Here is a 15,935-nt window from a genome sequence, read left to right as displayed (position 1 = left end):
AGAAACTGGAATATTCTCGATAAAGTAGCACTCTTTTGCCATCTGGGAAGAGTGTCTGCTTGACCAAGTGCTTGGTTTCAGAATCTACCAAATGGAGTGGAGAGAAAAGAAGGGATCCCCCAGCCCCACCCCAGCCAACCAGATCAGAAAGAGTCATGGAATGAGAGTAGCACAGCCCAGTCCCCTCAGGCCCAGATTTCCTAGGAAAGGGCCTGTCTCCTCTAGTCCACGTCATCACTCTCATTTGAGGTTCTGAGCCCAGAGGAATTTCTACAAAATGTCATCAGTATCAGAAAATTCGAGAGCCACAGAAAACCTAAAGAATAAATACTTTCCCCTTTACTTCAAGACATGTTCCAACATATGTTTATGTACTGCCCAAATTGTTCCTCACAAAAAATCTTGTGGAAAAAAAAAGTATGGTAAGAACAGTTTTCCTCATTTCAGGGTGAAAAAACTGAGAAGCGACAGTTCAGCATTAGGAATGTTCCAGAACTAGAATTCTGATCTCCAGAGTCACAGCCCACTAGGCCATCCTTTAGCATTTCTCTGACAGCCCCAGCTCGGCCCCCAACACCTTCCCCCCCACTTACATGCTTTCACGACACTTACGACAGTGTGAGTAGAATGGTTATTTACATGATTATTTGATTGATGTCTCCCACCCTAGATTCTAGATTACAGGGGTTGAGCCCACTTCCCTCACACCATAGCCCTGTGTCTACACTGCGTGGATGGGAGCCAGTGAACAGGCCGACGTGCCCCACATTTCTGCAGACCATAGTGACTTCATGTGTCTGTTTTCAGACTTCAGCCTGCTGCCAGGAATGGCCCTCTCGGTGGACTCCTCTTGGCACCGGTGGCAGTGGCGGGTCAGAGACGAGTCCCCACAGTCTCCATCGGAAACCACACCACTGCTCTCTCCAGAGAACGGGAGGCGGAGCTACAACCTGAGCCTGCAGCGGGTCGTGTTCCCCAACAACAGCACCTTCCACCAGGACTGGGAAAAGGTCTCCAGGAGCTACCTTGGCAACAGAATCTGCACGGCCAAATACACCTTCTTCACCTTCCTGCCCCGGAATCTCTTTGAGCAGTTTCACAGGTACAGACCCACCTGTTCCAACAAGATACCTTTTAATCAAGTATTTGCCATTTAAATGGACTGAGAGGCACCCCTTTCCTTTAATATCCAAATGCATATACTTTAAGAAGTTTTTGTCATTCATTCATTCATTCTGCAAATATTTATCAGGTTCTACTCTGTTTCGGGCCATGTATTGGGTGCTAGGAATATATGAGAAAGAGAGAGATAGAGAGAGAGAGGCTGTTCTCATTGAGTATATGTCTAGTGAAAGAGATAGACATTAATTTTTAAATGATATAAATTGATATAAAGTTATAACTAGAATTAATACTTCCAAGGAGAAGTATATGGTGTTAGGGAAATCTAGTCTAGTTGAGGAAGTTAGGGAATTGAAGTATAATAACCCGAAAGAGGAAAATGCATTAACTGGGTGAAAGGGGGCAGTGAGAAGTCAGAAAAGGAAGCCAGAAAAATATCCCTGCAGACAGACCTGCATGTGCAAAGGCACTGTGGCAAGGGAGAACAAGTTGCACCTTAAAAACTTAAAAACATAAACTACTCTTTTGAGATAATATATAGGATGATTTTTAATTAAAGGTGAAAATATGTGCTTATATATCATCCTAAATTTTGTAATTATTATTATAAGCTACCATTTATTGAGCAACTAATATGCTCCAGAATTCTCCACTATGTACCTAGCAAATATTATACCATGTAATATCTATTTATTTGTATTTATTTATTTATTTTTGAAACAGAGTCTCCCTCTGTCACCCGAGCTAGTGGCATCAGCCTAGCTCACAGCAACCTCCAACCCCTGGACTCAAGTGATCCTCCTGCCTCAGGCTCCCCATTAGCTGGGACTACAGGCATGTGCACCAGCTATTTTTTCTATTTTTTGTAGAGACAAGGTCTCACTCTTGCTCAGGCTGGTCTCAAACTCCTGACCTCAAGTGATCCTCCTGCCTCGGCCTCCCAGAGTGCTAGGATTACAGGCACTGCACCCAGCAATACCGTGTAATATTTATAAGATCCCTTTAAAGTAGTTGGTTCTATCCCCATTTTACACAAGAGGAAATGAGCTCAGGAAGGTCACACAACTAGTAAACAACAGCAACAGAATTTAAATATAGATCGGTTTGGCTTCAAAGCACTTTCTGTAATGTTTGAGGTGACATTGAAAGAGTGTCATTTTACTTGATAAGGGCCAACAGTGGGGAAGAATTAGAGGAGACAGTGTATTTTTCTTCTCCATGGGTTTTACACTCACCACGCTTGCCCCTTCCAGATGGGCTAACCTCTATTTCCTGTTCCTGGTGATTCTGAACTGGGTACCCTCCATGGAAGTCTTCCACCGGGAGATCACCATGCTACCCCTGGCCATTGTCCTGTTCATCATCATGGTCAAAGATGGGGTAGAGGACTTCAAGAGGCACCGCTTTGATAAAGAGATAAACTGTTCCGACATTCGAATATATGAAAGGTAAGAGAAATCATGTCTCTGTGTTCTCGTGTGCAAAAAGGTAATGCAAACTCACCAGCATGGTCAAAGGATCGGTCTCTTTTCTTGTGTTATATTTCCTTAAATTCATTTAATACAGTGATTCTCAGCTGGGGGCAATTTTGACGCTAGTGGTCATTTGGTAATGTCTGAAGACATTTTTGGTTGTCATATTGGGAGGAAGGGTGCTACTGGCATCTAGTGGGTAGAGGCTGGGTGCTGCTGGAAGTCCTACAACACACAAAACAGCCTTCCTAGTGAAGAATTATTACCCAGTCGAAAATGTCAATATACTGAGGTTAAGAAACCTTGTTTTAACTTGTATAAACACTCATATTATTAAGCACAAGCATGTTGAAAAGCTCAAGAATTAAATTCTAAGATGACTGAATCATCTCAGGAGACTAAGTTCAGGAGAAGCTCTTTGAAGGATGTCAAACAATGTCTCCCAAACAAGAAAATCTATGCCATTTCTGAAGCCTCTGAGTTTCTTGGGTAAAGATAATCCTTGCTTTTAAAACTTAACCAGGTAGGTTTTAGGACCCAGAGTTCGTACACCTGTTCTTGGCTACCAGGGTGGAAAAGGAAGATACCTGTGGGTGACGTCTACATTCCAACAGGTGGAGTCTCAAAGAAGTAGAAGGAAGTGGCTGAGTGGATACACACCCGTTCTCTGTAAGCTCCTTCCTTGTCACATTTCTCCCCTGCTCTCTGTGTGCTGGCTTTTCAGTTTTAGTTTCCTTTTGAAAGAAGAGAGAAAAATTTTCAGCAGAAAAGGCAAGTAAAAGATGAGAATTAAATTATGAGAATTAAAGAGCCAGGATTGAGCAGAGATGAGAAAGGAAGGGAGGAAACGGCGGAAAAGGAAGGAAGACAAGAAACGAGTGGTGGTCTCCAACCTGCCCTTTGAAGGAAGGTCCCGTAAAGAGAACCCCAACAGACATCACTGTGGGAATCAAATTAAGACCAGCAAGTACACCGTGTTGTCCTTCATCCCCAAGAACATCTTTGAGCAGCTCCACCGGTTTGCCAATCTCTATTTTGTGGGCATTGTGATTCTGAATTTTGTCCCTGTGGTCAATGCTTTCCAGCCTGTGGTGAGCATGATACCCATCTGTGCCATCCTGGCAGTCACTGCCATCAAGGATGCGTGGGAAGACCTCCGGAGGTACAAATCGGATAAAGTCATCAATAACCAAGAATGCCTCTTCTACAGCAGGTAAGGCAAAAACTCCAGGGAAGACTTGCCGGCCCAACTCAGTTCTTCCTGTGGCTGCTAACACTGCAGCTACTGCTTATAAAGGGATGGAGTAGGGACATATCATTATTTTTATGTCAGGGAAGCTGTTCAATTTTTTACAGTAAGGATCATTGTCTAAAATTCAAAACAAACAAAAAGCATTAAGTCTGTCTTTTAAAATGAGGAGGTCTTTATTATGTGGTTCTTTGCTGTTTCGAATTTGTCCAGCATTTAAGAATTTTACACAAATTCTCATCCCTTCTTAGTGCAGTGTGGCCACGAGCACATTTGAGCCTGTTTGGGGACACTGGGAGGGAAGAAACCTCTCTGCTTTTAAGGGGAGCAGTGGACTATTGTGTTAGGAGAACCAAGGCAGCAGACACACTTCCTGGGTGGAACACAATTTCCAACTCTTCCTAACTGCATGAGCTCAGGCAAGTGAAGTAAATTCTCTCAGCTTCATTTTGTCATTCTTAGAATTGGTGCACTTCCTGGGGTGGTTGTGAGAATTGCACAAGGTAATCCTTAGAAAATGCTTAGTACTACACCTGACATAATAAGTGCTCAGTAAATGCAAATTGCGATTGCTTTATTTTTAGAATCTAAAACTCATATTTTCTTCATCATTAAGTCCATCCTTGAGAGTTCCCTCTGATGTTGTCCCAACCAAAGCAAAGACTGCATACCACCTGTCTTGTCACCTTATTGAGTGTAATTTCATACATGCGGTTGTTCTACAAAGATTCGATTGAGCAAATGATCAAACTGACCCCGTGGCTCCGGTCCTTATTAGAATGAAAGGGATTTGCTTTGAGCTGTGCACTCCAGCAGTTTAGGGACTACTTACTTCTAAGGAAGAGTTCTCTTCCCAAGGGGAATGAAAGGTGACCAAGTTTTGGAGCTGGCAGCTGAAAGGGTTTATAAGCCAAACTCCACTTGGAAAGTTGTAGCCAGGGGAAGCCTCCAAGGAGTACCTAATACAAGGACTTGAATGTCTCTAAGAACCCCTACAAGAAAGATCATCCTTGTCCCTCAGTGGCAAATGAGCTTCTGGCCTCTTTGCTTGGAGGGCCATCATTGCACATCTAGAAAAATTAGTCTGAAGCGTATTTTTTCTTTAGCCACATTTAATTGTCTTCAATGTTGTGAGCAGGATGGACACCCAGAGTTGAGATGCAATCATTCCTCACCTTTAAGTAAGAAAATTATAAAGAGAGGAAGAAATGACAGCTGGGGTATGATGGCTTCCTTTGAAAAGGAGATTTTTAAGAAAGCATTGTTGTGGGTTGTTTTTTTTTTTTGGCACCAATACACCATCACTTTTTGTTTTCCACCTTTCTCCTTTGTTGTTTTTTTCATAGAGGATGCAGAGTGCCCAGCCAGGAAGCTGGTTCCTTGGGGAAGAATGCATGTGTGGGCCTTAATGAGCCTGGTCCTGTTCTCTCTGCTCTGCCAGAACATCTTAATATAATGGACCTGTTCTTGGGAATAATCTCAGTGTGTATCAGAGCACAGACTCACCTGTGCTGGGAGCTGGCTGGACCATGGCCAGGCTATTGTTCTGTTCTCATGGCAGCTTCCAAGGAACGTTAAGAAAGCCAAGGTGATAATCACCTCAAAAAAAGAGACATTAGTCCACCAGCTCACTGACAGGAAGAGATACAGAGTTTTCCTGGCAGTATTTCCCAAAGTGAATAACAGTTGAATAACAGTGACAAAGAAATATTCTCCGAAAAAAGATACCCATGGCCAAAAATTGTATGCCAGCCCTCCTGACCCATGGCCCATAAATAACTAAGGAAAGATACACAGTAAAGAAATCTGTTGATTTTTAACTAACTCAGTGTTGCTCCAAACTTGCAGGGACTTAGAAAATTTTTTTAATACCTGCCTATTTATAGCTTAGGAAAGTCACTTAAATCTCTGGATCTCAGTTTCCACTTTTGCAAAACTTGGGAGTCAGACAAGATTTTGTCCTGTGAGATGCACTATGTAAGAACAGAACCCACAGCCAAATAAATTTGCACATTAATACATTAAAGATTCTGGGACAATGCTCAGGAAGTAGCCTATCCAATTTTGTTTAACTCAGCTGTGTCAGTTGAAAAGTTCTCTGCTTGCAAGTAGTAGAAACTTCCACTCAAACAGGTTTAAACAAAAAAGGGACTCTATTGGCTTAAGTCACTTCAAGTGTCCTAAGGTGGGCAGATGATCAGCATGGTTCAATCCAGCATTCTAGATCCAGCTCTTGGCAGTTCTTTAAATTCAGCTCCCCTCTGTCGTCTTAACTCTCAGGCAGACTTCCTTCATGGCAACAAGACAGCTGCAGCAGCTCCAGCCCTCACATCTACATGTACTGATTCTCAAAGGGGAAAAGAAAGATACTTCTGGTAATCCTCTCAGAAGGTTAAGAAGGCGTATACTTTAGATCTTCCTCACATCTCAGTGGCCCCCAATCGATCACATGCCCATCCCTGAAGCAATCCATAGGGGCAGGGGATGGGATGATGCTAATTAGGTTATACCTGAGTGCCAATCCCCACCCACAGAGCTCAGCAAGAAGTCATCTTCCCTGAAAGCATATGGGCCACTCTGGGAAGATGTAAAACCCAATGGAAAAATGAGATAGTTTCCAAGAGAAGGGGGGAACAGATGTTGGAGAGGCCACCTCCATGTCCTCAACACTACCATCTTAAAACATTTTTGAGCCTTGACTGCTTGTAAATTGGTTTCCACATATTAACAGAAATATACACACTTTGGGACATATTATACTATCTGTCCCTAAAGTTCTTCCAACTCATTGATTCTATGAAAGACTCCAGCACAGGAAGCTGGGAAATTCTAGATAAGCATAGTAATTACCTTAACTGATTGATGCTAAAGGGCATATCCTCTTGCCAAATATCAGTGACACATGATGGAAGTCAGCAAAGAATACAAGATCTGAGAGGACAATTTTTTTATCTGAGAAGCAACATAAAAGCTTATATCTCACACACTGGCTTTATCCACTTTATCGATTTCATCTCAGATTTACGCATTTGAGGAACTGATGCTCTTTGTTTTTCATTTGTGTGCAATTGAGTACTAGAGCCCTAAGAGTTTTGCTCGTGTCCTAATCCCATGCATCATCCAGCCTAGACTTGTTTATACTGTGAGAAAAATGTCTTTTTTGCAAACAGCAGAAGCCTTGTTAACAGCATTACCATCCCATTAGAGCATTTTCTTTTAATATAGTAACTGTGCTTGTGGTCTAAAGGTGACCCATTAATCAGATTTATGGAATGACTTCAAGGAGAGATTAGCTTCAGAATTGTATTAGTTTAGTTTCTCCCAGGGCTCAGTTTAATGAATCTAGAAACCATACCCAGCCAAGAGATTTGTATTTTTCCATCCAGCTCAGTAAATTTTCATTTGTATTCAGAAGACATACAGTATGGAGGGAGGGATGGGAGCCAAGGGAAGCCAGGGTGGGTTTTGTCCCCATATCGTAGTGGAACAAAAGCCTTCCAGAGTTGCAGCAGCCGATCACTCACTTATTCATCTGTCAATCAAATATTAATTCAGGACTTAGTGTGTGCACTGCCCTGGCAGACCCTGTGTGCCCTGAAGGGACTCTCAGTCCAGGGGTCACGAGGAATTTGTAAACAGCTACAGTGTCCCATGTGCTTTGGTAGCCTATGCTCAAAGGAACACAGGAGTGCAGAGGATGCAGTGACTCGCCTGCCACCAAGAAACATCAAGGCTAACGAAAGCCTTCCCTGAAGAGGTGACATTTCAGGAGGGCACAGAAGGAAGAGCCACAGTTAGCCAGGCAGAGGGAACACATTTCTGCTCACAGCTTATTCACTTGTCAATGAAAAGTTCCATGTGTGATTTGCGCTGGTATCAGAAAGACCAGGACCAAGAAATGTCAGAAATTTAGGTAAAAAAAAAAAAATCACACAGATTAGAATTTTTAAAAATCTGAATTTTGACCGAGACACGGAGAGTCTTCCTTCTGCAAGTCAGGTGGCTATTATAATGTAAAAATAATTTCCTGTGCAGCCAGGCTCTGACACCATGGCCCTGGGAGCTTGGTGTGCCCTGTGACCTATTCCTATTTTTGTTACCTTTTGTGCCTGTATCCTCAGGAAAACCTGCCAATGAGGAAACCAGAGGTCCCAATCTTGGCTGTATCACTAATTAAGTGTATAACTTCAATGAAGCCACATAAGCAGTCAGAGTCCCATTTTTTTCTCCTCTTTAAATAGGAATCATAATGTCTCTCTGGTATATTTTGTGAAAAGATGTGCAGATGACACTCAAGAGTGCTTGAAAATAATGGAGCAACAGAAACAAACTATAGAATATAATGCCACAGGAGGGGGCAGAAAGCAGTCTCAGCAGTGATGTTCCTGGATGCTTGGCATTGAGGGTTTTGACATGGGACCTGGGCATCTCAGAGCCACCATTTACCAAATGTGTGGCCACGTGTAGTTATTTGATCACTTAAGTCTCCATGTCAACATCCATAAAATGGGGACAATCCTAGAACCCATCCCCCAGGGTCATGTGGATCCGATGAGATCATGCTTATAAATCGCTTAACTCGGTGCCTACAAGAGAAGTAGCACTAAATAATATTTTCAAATTTCCAATCATCTCAACTCTAATTTTTTCAGTGCCAGTCCCAGCCTGAGCTATGTGTCCTTCATCCTTCTTGCTATGTGCCCCACACAGACAAGGGAGAAATTGCTAGTTTTACTGGAGAAAGCCAAGGACATTCACAGACCCTCCTTTACCAGTGGACAGGATTACAAGGATTTAAAAGGAAAAACCTGTGCCCTGCTTTCTCGTTTTTGTTTCCTGTTCTCTGTGTCAGGATTTTAAAATCTGAATTCAGGTTACCTTCCTGGAATCTGGCCCTCTTTCTCCTCTCCCTATCCACAGCACACCTGAGCACACCCCCACCAAGATTCAGATACGGAGAAGGGATGTAGGTGGTTTTATCTAGCCCAGGGCCTAAGCTGCTTGGTCTAACCCAACTTCTAACATACAGCGTGCATTAGAATATCATGTTTGTGCAGCTGTGATGAAACAGCTGTTTGGTTTCCATTCTTCTATTATTTTCTCTGCATAACAGCTCTCTGAGAAACTCCCAAAAGGAAATGAGGTGATTGACAGGACAGAATTTCAGCTTTGCCAAAGCCATCCTAAAATCCAAATACAATCATAAACCCACCTTTGCCCTAAAGTCTACATCCTGGGGTTGCTACAGACATTAAATGAGTTAATGCATGGGAAATGCTTAGCTTAGTGCCTGGCACTCAGTAGCACTCAGAAAATGTTAGCTCAAATATTGCTAAGCAGAGTTCTATATCCTTGATGACCAGAAGTCACCATGAGCTTGGCCCAAGGGGAACAAGAATGAATGGCGACTGCCCTGCTGGGAGTTTGGGATGGCATGAAAGAAGATAAACATCTTCAACCATAGAACTTGACTCCAAGCTCTAGTAACACAGCAAAATGAGCCTTGGGGAAGACTCTGAAAAATGCATACCACCCAGAATCATGTGAAGCACGGCTAGGAAAAGTGCCACTGGCTGGAGCTGACAGACCAGCAGACCGCTGTGTCCAGCCCCCAGGTCTTTGCTCTGCATTTGGCACCAGCAAGGCGGGCTCCTCTCTGAAGCATCAATTTCACAAGCACCCAGGCTACTCCCACTGCCGCGCCCTGTGCTCACAGAAGGCCATAAACCATTTGGGCCAATTCCACTTGTCATTTCAGGAGAGAATGCATTATGTCCTCCCCCAAAATTCAGTGGGAGGTGGGAGAGTCATAAAACAAGAATTCAAGTGTCCCTGAAGCTCTGCACTCTTGTCACCAGGCATGATTTGTACTTCGATGGGTGAGGATTTATAGGCTCTGCTTTGCCGTTAAGGGGCTCAGAATTCCAAAAGGGGAAGCTCCTGCTCTCAACCCAGCCTCTGCTAGGTTGACATCACCTTCTCTGAGCCCCCATGTGCTTCGTGCCTCATTCCCAAACAGAACCACCAGGCCACAGTGAGCCACGACACCCCCACGAGGTCACTCATGTGTCCTTGTAGACACGCCTGTGTGACCTTGTGCAAGTTAATCTTTCTGAGCCATGGTTTCCTCATCTATAAAATAAGGATAATAATTATAATAAAAACTATCTGATTATAAGGCAGCTAAATGCTCCTGTAGGTTAAGTTCTGGGTTCATTGTAGGCACCCAGTACATGTAAGCTAATAATACAGGATCATATCAATGTCAGAAGTCTCCCATAGGGTGTCCATTACAAAAAAAGATAGATTAGATGTCAAAATGTCTAAAGGCTAGGAAAAGGTTTCTTTCTACTGCTTCGTGTTCAAGACAAATCTACCAAGAATCTACAAATAAATATTTACTGAACACGCCCCATGTGCCAGACATCATACTCGAACCTATATAGGCACACAAATTTAAGACCCAGGATTATCCCAGCCCTTAGCAAGCTTCTTCTAAGCTTCTTCTAAACTTCTAAAGCTTTACATAGTTTAAAATAGAAGATACATGAAACAGTTAGGAAACAGGATCATAAGATGAAAGGAAATGTGGCAAAAAGATGTACACCATGGATGTCCCAGTCCCCAGGAGTGAAAATAGAAAGGCAGCATTTGGATTTTCAGAGGTTAGAGGAAGAACATTTGGGGCGGCACTGTATGCCTTTGAGTACCCCCAGGCTGCTTCTGCATGACCTGTGGCCATGACCTTGTGGACAACACCTGGGATTTCTGTGTCCTCTGAAGCATGATGTTTCCATGGCCATCACTGCTTGGTGACACAGTCTGTGCTCAGCTCTGCTTTCCGTATGTGGCAGCCATGCAGTGAAAGAGGTCGGGGTGGGCTACCCCCAGACCTGGGGCTTCAACGTATAAGTACAGTATAAAGAACTTTCTACTGCACCAATGCCACCCAAGTGCACCAGGCCTCACGCGCCTCTGGGTAAGAATTAGGTCTCATTAATAAAAATACCCCAGTGACAGTGCCACTCAACCCCCAACCTGCTGACTTGAGACTTCAGTCCTCCTACCCTACTTCTCAGGCCTCCGCGGATATATCTGGGATATATCAGATATGGTAAATATCAGTCGTGTTCCCCACTATATCCAGCCCAGCCAGGGGTCCTGGTCCCCTTCTGCTCCTCTGACCTCAGCTGTTCCCTCCTGGTGCTTCCCTGGGCCCTCCAAGTCTAAACACCCCCTTCCCCTACATCGTGGTGGGGTGCAGCAGATAGGCAGGGACAGGGGACAAAGAATAGCAGCGTGGGGAGAAGCCAGTGCACTGGGGCCCTCTGCCCCAGGCCCAGGCTGTCTTTAATGTGACTCCTTCAGCTGCTGTTCCATCTCTCAGAGCCAGGTCAGAGGCTGAGGACTCACTTCTCTCTCTCCCTCCTACTCCCTTTTGCTGGCCTGCTTCCTCCAGCCAAGACATCCCACACCTCATTTATACCAGCTGATGAAAACATCCTTTGCAGTCTCTAGTTCACCGTCCCCACAGCAGCCATCCTGTCCGCTGCAAGCCAATAATAACTCCAATGACAATAATAGCAGCACTAAATGCCATTTGCTGCGAGATTATTAGGCACTTTTCATACACTACCGTAACTCTCACTACAACCTGTACGTTTATCCCATTTAGTAGACGAATGAACTGGAGAGTTGGAAATTAAGTAGCAGGTTCAAGGTCACACTACGGGTACCCGGTAGTTCCAGGTTTCAAATGCAGTTCACCTGATTCCAAAGCGCTTCGCCACTCCACAGCACTGCCTCTACCTCAACACACCACTGCCCTAACAAGGGGTATCTCGAACATTCCCGAATCAGCCTCCTCCCCCACCCTTGGTTCTCCTCCTGGGAGCCATGAAGAGGGCGACGCTCCAGCCTGAGCCTTGGTACCCTGCAGCCTGGCCGGGTTATTCCCCTTCTCACAGCCGCAGCTTCCTCACCTGAACAGGAGGGGTTGACTTGGACAGGTTCCAAATCCCCCTCCAGCCTGGATGTTAAGGATACACATTTCTGAGAGTCTGACTCAGTAGCCAGAGTTTTCAATCTACTGAGCTTGGGTCCCTCTTTTCTGGGCTTGGGGGAGCGGTTTGGTTTGCAGACTGAAGTTGCACAAACACTGTCCAACTTCAGGATCACAGCCCTGAAGTTGGACAGTGTTTGTGTTTGCAGGGTATTGTGTGCCTGGGCTCAGGCCATGAAAGGTAATCATGAGCATAAAATAGCATGAAGAAGAAAATGAAGTGGCCTCCAGAGCGGTGGTTAGCTCTCACTAGAACGAGAGCAATCATTGTTTTCATGGCAATCATTATCATATAAGCTTGCATTTATTGAGTACTTACTAAGTGCAAAGTCCTGCGCTCAGTTCCTTACAGGCGTCATAACTCCAATCCTTTCAACAACCCTCTGGGGCAAGTGCTCTCACTGCCTTCCACTGACAGATGAAGAGACAGAGGTTCTGAGAGGTTACGTGATTTGCCCCAGGTCACACTGGTCGTAAGCTGGGAAGCTGGGATTCAAACCCTCTCTTAACCCCTACACTGTTGTCATCCTCTGGGGTGTTCCGCTCCCCCGACCAACCCCACCACCCTGGCCAGGACACTGAGCGCTCCGAGCCTGGCATTCCGGCCTCCTGAAGGACAGACAGAGCAGGTGACGAGGAAGTACCGCAGGACAACTAACCCTCCTGACAAATCCCCTCTACTCTAGAGCCCTGAGATTCTTTTCATAAAACCCAGATACTCGAGAAACGCTACCTTAAGCTTCCTCTCCTCCTCCGTTTCCCCTCTTTCACCTGCTCCCCCCTGGCACCCTGGCAGCTTCAAACCTCTCTTGCTGTTTGTTTACCGCTTAATAAGCCCTATCTCCTCTCGGAAAGCCGTTTAGCGCTACACCACTTAATTTCTCCTCCAGGCGGAATCTGCCAGATGGAGCCTTCGTCCCAAGCCATGTTGATTTGTCTTATTTTTAAACAGCAGTAAACATCGCATGACACTAAAATGGCAGTCTGTTCCCAGGTGTGGACTCACTGAGCAGGGGGACAATCCAGAGTGTGTGAACGCGTCCACCTGGGGCAGCTGTTCCAAACAGGCTGAATTGATGGGGAGTGACGTCCCCGGGCGGCTCCCGGCCAGCTGCTGGTCGTGTCTGGGTGTCGCTCAGTGCGAGAGCACGCTGCTTTTCCGCTTCGGCTGGATTCAGCCAGTCGTCACCTCCCCTGGCTTCACCTCCCTTGGGTTGTGCATCCCGGCTTTTCCGCAGACATGCTTTTGACAGCTGAGCAGACAAGTGGACCCCAAAGAATCGGGAGACCAGCACAGAGTGACCCAGTACAAGAAGGAGATGTCCCTGAGGCCTCCCTGTTTTATCCCTAAAATCCCTATAAAATTTCCTCTGCTTCCATAACATAACTATGCTTAGGTTACTATCAATGCTATTCTTCAAATTTTGTACCAGGTGAATTACTAAACGATGTCTCCCCAAAAAATCTTTTTTTAAAAAAAAATATGCCAAAATGATGTTGATCCCATAGCTTCAGTATTTCTGGACGTCTGTGTGCTTCTGTGTGGGGATCACAGCCCTGAAGTTGGACAGTCTGTCTCAGGGATGGCAAGCCTATGACAGGGACTGAGAATGTTCCTTTACTGCTGCATGTCATCCTGAAAAAGAGAGGATTGCATCTAAAGGAAAGACAGGCAATTTTTACCAGCACAGCAGTGACCTCCTTGGGATCCAAGAAATAATACTGACATAAAAGAGACAGAGTCTAGCCTGCCTCACAGCTTGTGGGTGGCCCCATTGACCTTGTGATCCTCCATCATAATGGCATTTGACAAGACAATGATCCAGCTCAACTCACAGAAAGGACTGTTCATAAAAATACATATGCCATAAGCTCATCTCCATAGCTCTCCATCTTCCAGCCCCTTCAGAACCCACATAAGCAGTGGAGTCTTTTATTAGAAAGGGGAAGAATGAGATTCTTGCCTTCTTGTCTTTGAGATGCCTGTGTATGCAGATGCTAGCCGACTCACATTTGCCAAAACCTTCAGAACCAATGTGCTCTGAAAGTGTTGGGATATTGCTCAAAGGTATTCTCTCCCTTAATCCACTCTCAAATACTAGGTAGAATGCAAAGTTGTAGCAAGCAACCTATGTTCCCAAAAGCATTATCCAATGGGATACAAAAGCCAAAAGTGGGAAAGAAGGGGAAACGCAGATAAGATTTAATTCCTTGTTCCTTGGGGGAATTTTGCTGTCATATTTAATATTCTCTTTTTTAAAAGCACTCTCTCAAACAGAAAAAAAAAAATAGAAAATCAATCCCTCCTTCACTCCATGAGATTCCTTTTCTCATAGAGAGTACAGCCCATGCCAGTGCAAAGGAGCCTTGTGCTTGGATATGTAAAAAGTATTCTCAGGACTGCTTTGAAGGAAAAAAAAAAAAAATCATTCCCAGCAGAGAGACCATAAAGCATTTAAGAGTTACAACGGCAATCGTGGTGGAGGAGTATCCACCCTAAATATACACATAAACAAATGTATTTCCACAATGACACAGGGAAACAAATCTGGGGTGACTGCCCCTATTCTTCATGCAAAAATGAAGAGATTGAGCAGAGCAGAAGCACAGAATGAGCTGATGGAATGAAAAGTGCTTGGAAACCTGTTATGTGCTTTTGAACATAAGGAAGAATTATTACCAAAATGCTACGGATGCATTTTCTCCAAAATTCCCGCAGGTGGTCCCAATAGCCATGTGGATAATATTGTCCATGGATTGATTTAGCTGTGGCTGCTGCACTGAGCTCCCAGAGCCATGGGGCCCTGCCACGGAACTCGGCGGTTCTTCCATGTCACAAGGCTGCTCCCCAGGTCTCAAGTCCCTGTTTATTTTATAGACTCTGATCAGATCTTACCTTGGCCTTCCAGATGGAAGCAGCTTTATTTCAGAGGGCAGGGGGAATCCTCTGGGAGGATCTTTTATGACCAGGAAGATGGGATCTTTAGAAGACTTGTCTGGATATCTCTAGAGTTTCTGGAGGAAGGGAGGAAGATACCAAACCCCTCAGCCCCCTCAGGGACTTTTGTGAGGTCAAAGCAGAAAAGTGGAACTCTATTCACATCTCTCTCTCTGTGGAAGCGTGGACGTGTCATGCCCAGGGCAGTTCAGATTCCAACAGGGACAATAGCATGCCCAGAGGCATACGTGGAGAAGCGCAGCCCGGGGAAGCCTGCCTCTCCAGGTCTGGCTGCCTTCAAAGGCTCCCGGCCTCGAGCCAGCTGGGCTCAGTAGAAAAGACCACACGTGGAATACGGGTTTGGTTCTGAATCCCACATTTAAAGAGGGACATTTCCAAATACAGATTTTGAAGACCCCACACCTCCAGGAAAGATCTGGAAACTGTGTCACACAAGAAATAAATGGGGGCCCATGGAAAGTTAAATTCGACTTGAGAGGTCCAAAGGCTTCATGGCACACCTGGTGAACACCTTAAAATATTTAATGACCATATTAGCTGGAGGAGCAGAACCGTTTAAAGGGAGAAGGCCAGGGAGAAGGAAGACTTTCTGAAATGAGAGCTCTTTGGAAACGGAAAGCATTCAGGCATTTCCTTGCTGGAAGTGGAAAAGTGGAGGCTGTGATACCATCTAAAGGGAGGCAAGGTACCTGAGCAGTGAAAACCGCGGGCTTCGGTGTCAAGCTGGATGGACCCGGGTTCGGGTCCCAGCTCTGTTTCTGTGAGACGCGGGAAATTGGTTTTTGACCCTCAATTTCCTCATTTGTGGAAAAGGTATGATAATAGCCACTCCTGTGGGTTGTTTTATGCAAGTAAATGAAATGTTAATTAACACTAGTGCTTGGCAGGTAGGAAACACTAAATCTGCTAATGTTGCTGCCACTGTTATTATCTCAGCTTGATAAATTGGATGGGAAGATAAAATGCCTAATTTCCTCAGATTTCTTCGGCCTCTGATTCCATAGTTACTGTGGATCCCACCCCATCAATGTTCGTCGTGCCTTCTTCCTAATTCCCTGACTGCCCAGAGGT

The 15,935-nt window shown here is 44.9% G+C and overlaps 1 protein-coding gene across 2 annotated transcripts in view; it reads left to right on the top strand.

The window, feature by feature from the left end:
- Window positions 1-662: 662 nt before the first annotated feature.
- Window positions 663-15,935, top strand: part of ATP10B (ATPase phospholipid transporting 10B (putative)) — a 90,210-nt gene continuing 74,937 nt past the window's right edge. Inside the window, exons 1-2 of one of the 2 annotated variants that reach the window (XM_075996260.1) lie at window positions 663-1,102; window positions 2,376-2,570. In XM_075996260.1, the coding sequence (XP_075852375.1) occupies window positions 735-1,102; window positions 2,376-2,570 (563 nt within the window). In that variant the 5' untranslated portion in view covers window positions 663-734. Of the gene's footprint in view, window positions 1,103-2,375; window positions 2,571-2,828; window positions 3,808-15,935 lie in introns of those variants that run through there. The other variant, XM_012786334.3, reaches the window with a different exon arrangement.

The sequence above is a fragment of the Microcebus murinus genome, chromosome 21, assembly GCF_040939455.1.
Source record: "Microcebus murinus isolate Inina chromosome 21, M.murinus_Inina_mat1.0, whole genome shotgun sequence".
Classification (NCBI taxonomy): Eukaryota; Metazoa; Chordata; class Mammalia; order Primates; family Cheirogaleidae; genus Microcebus; species Microcebus murinus.
This window is presented reverse-complemented; position numbering and strand designations above follow the sequence as displayed.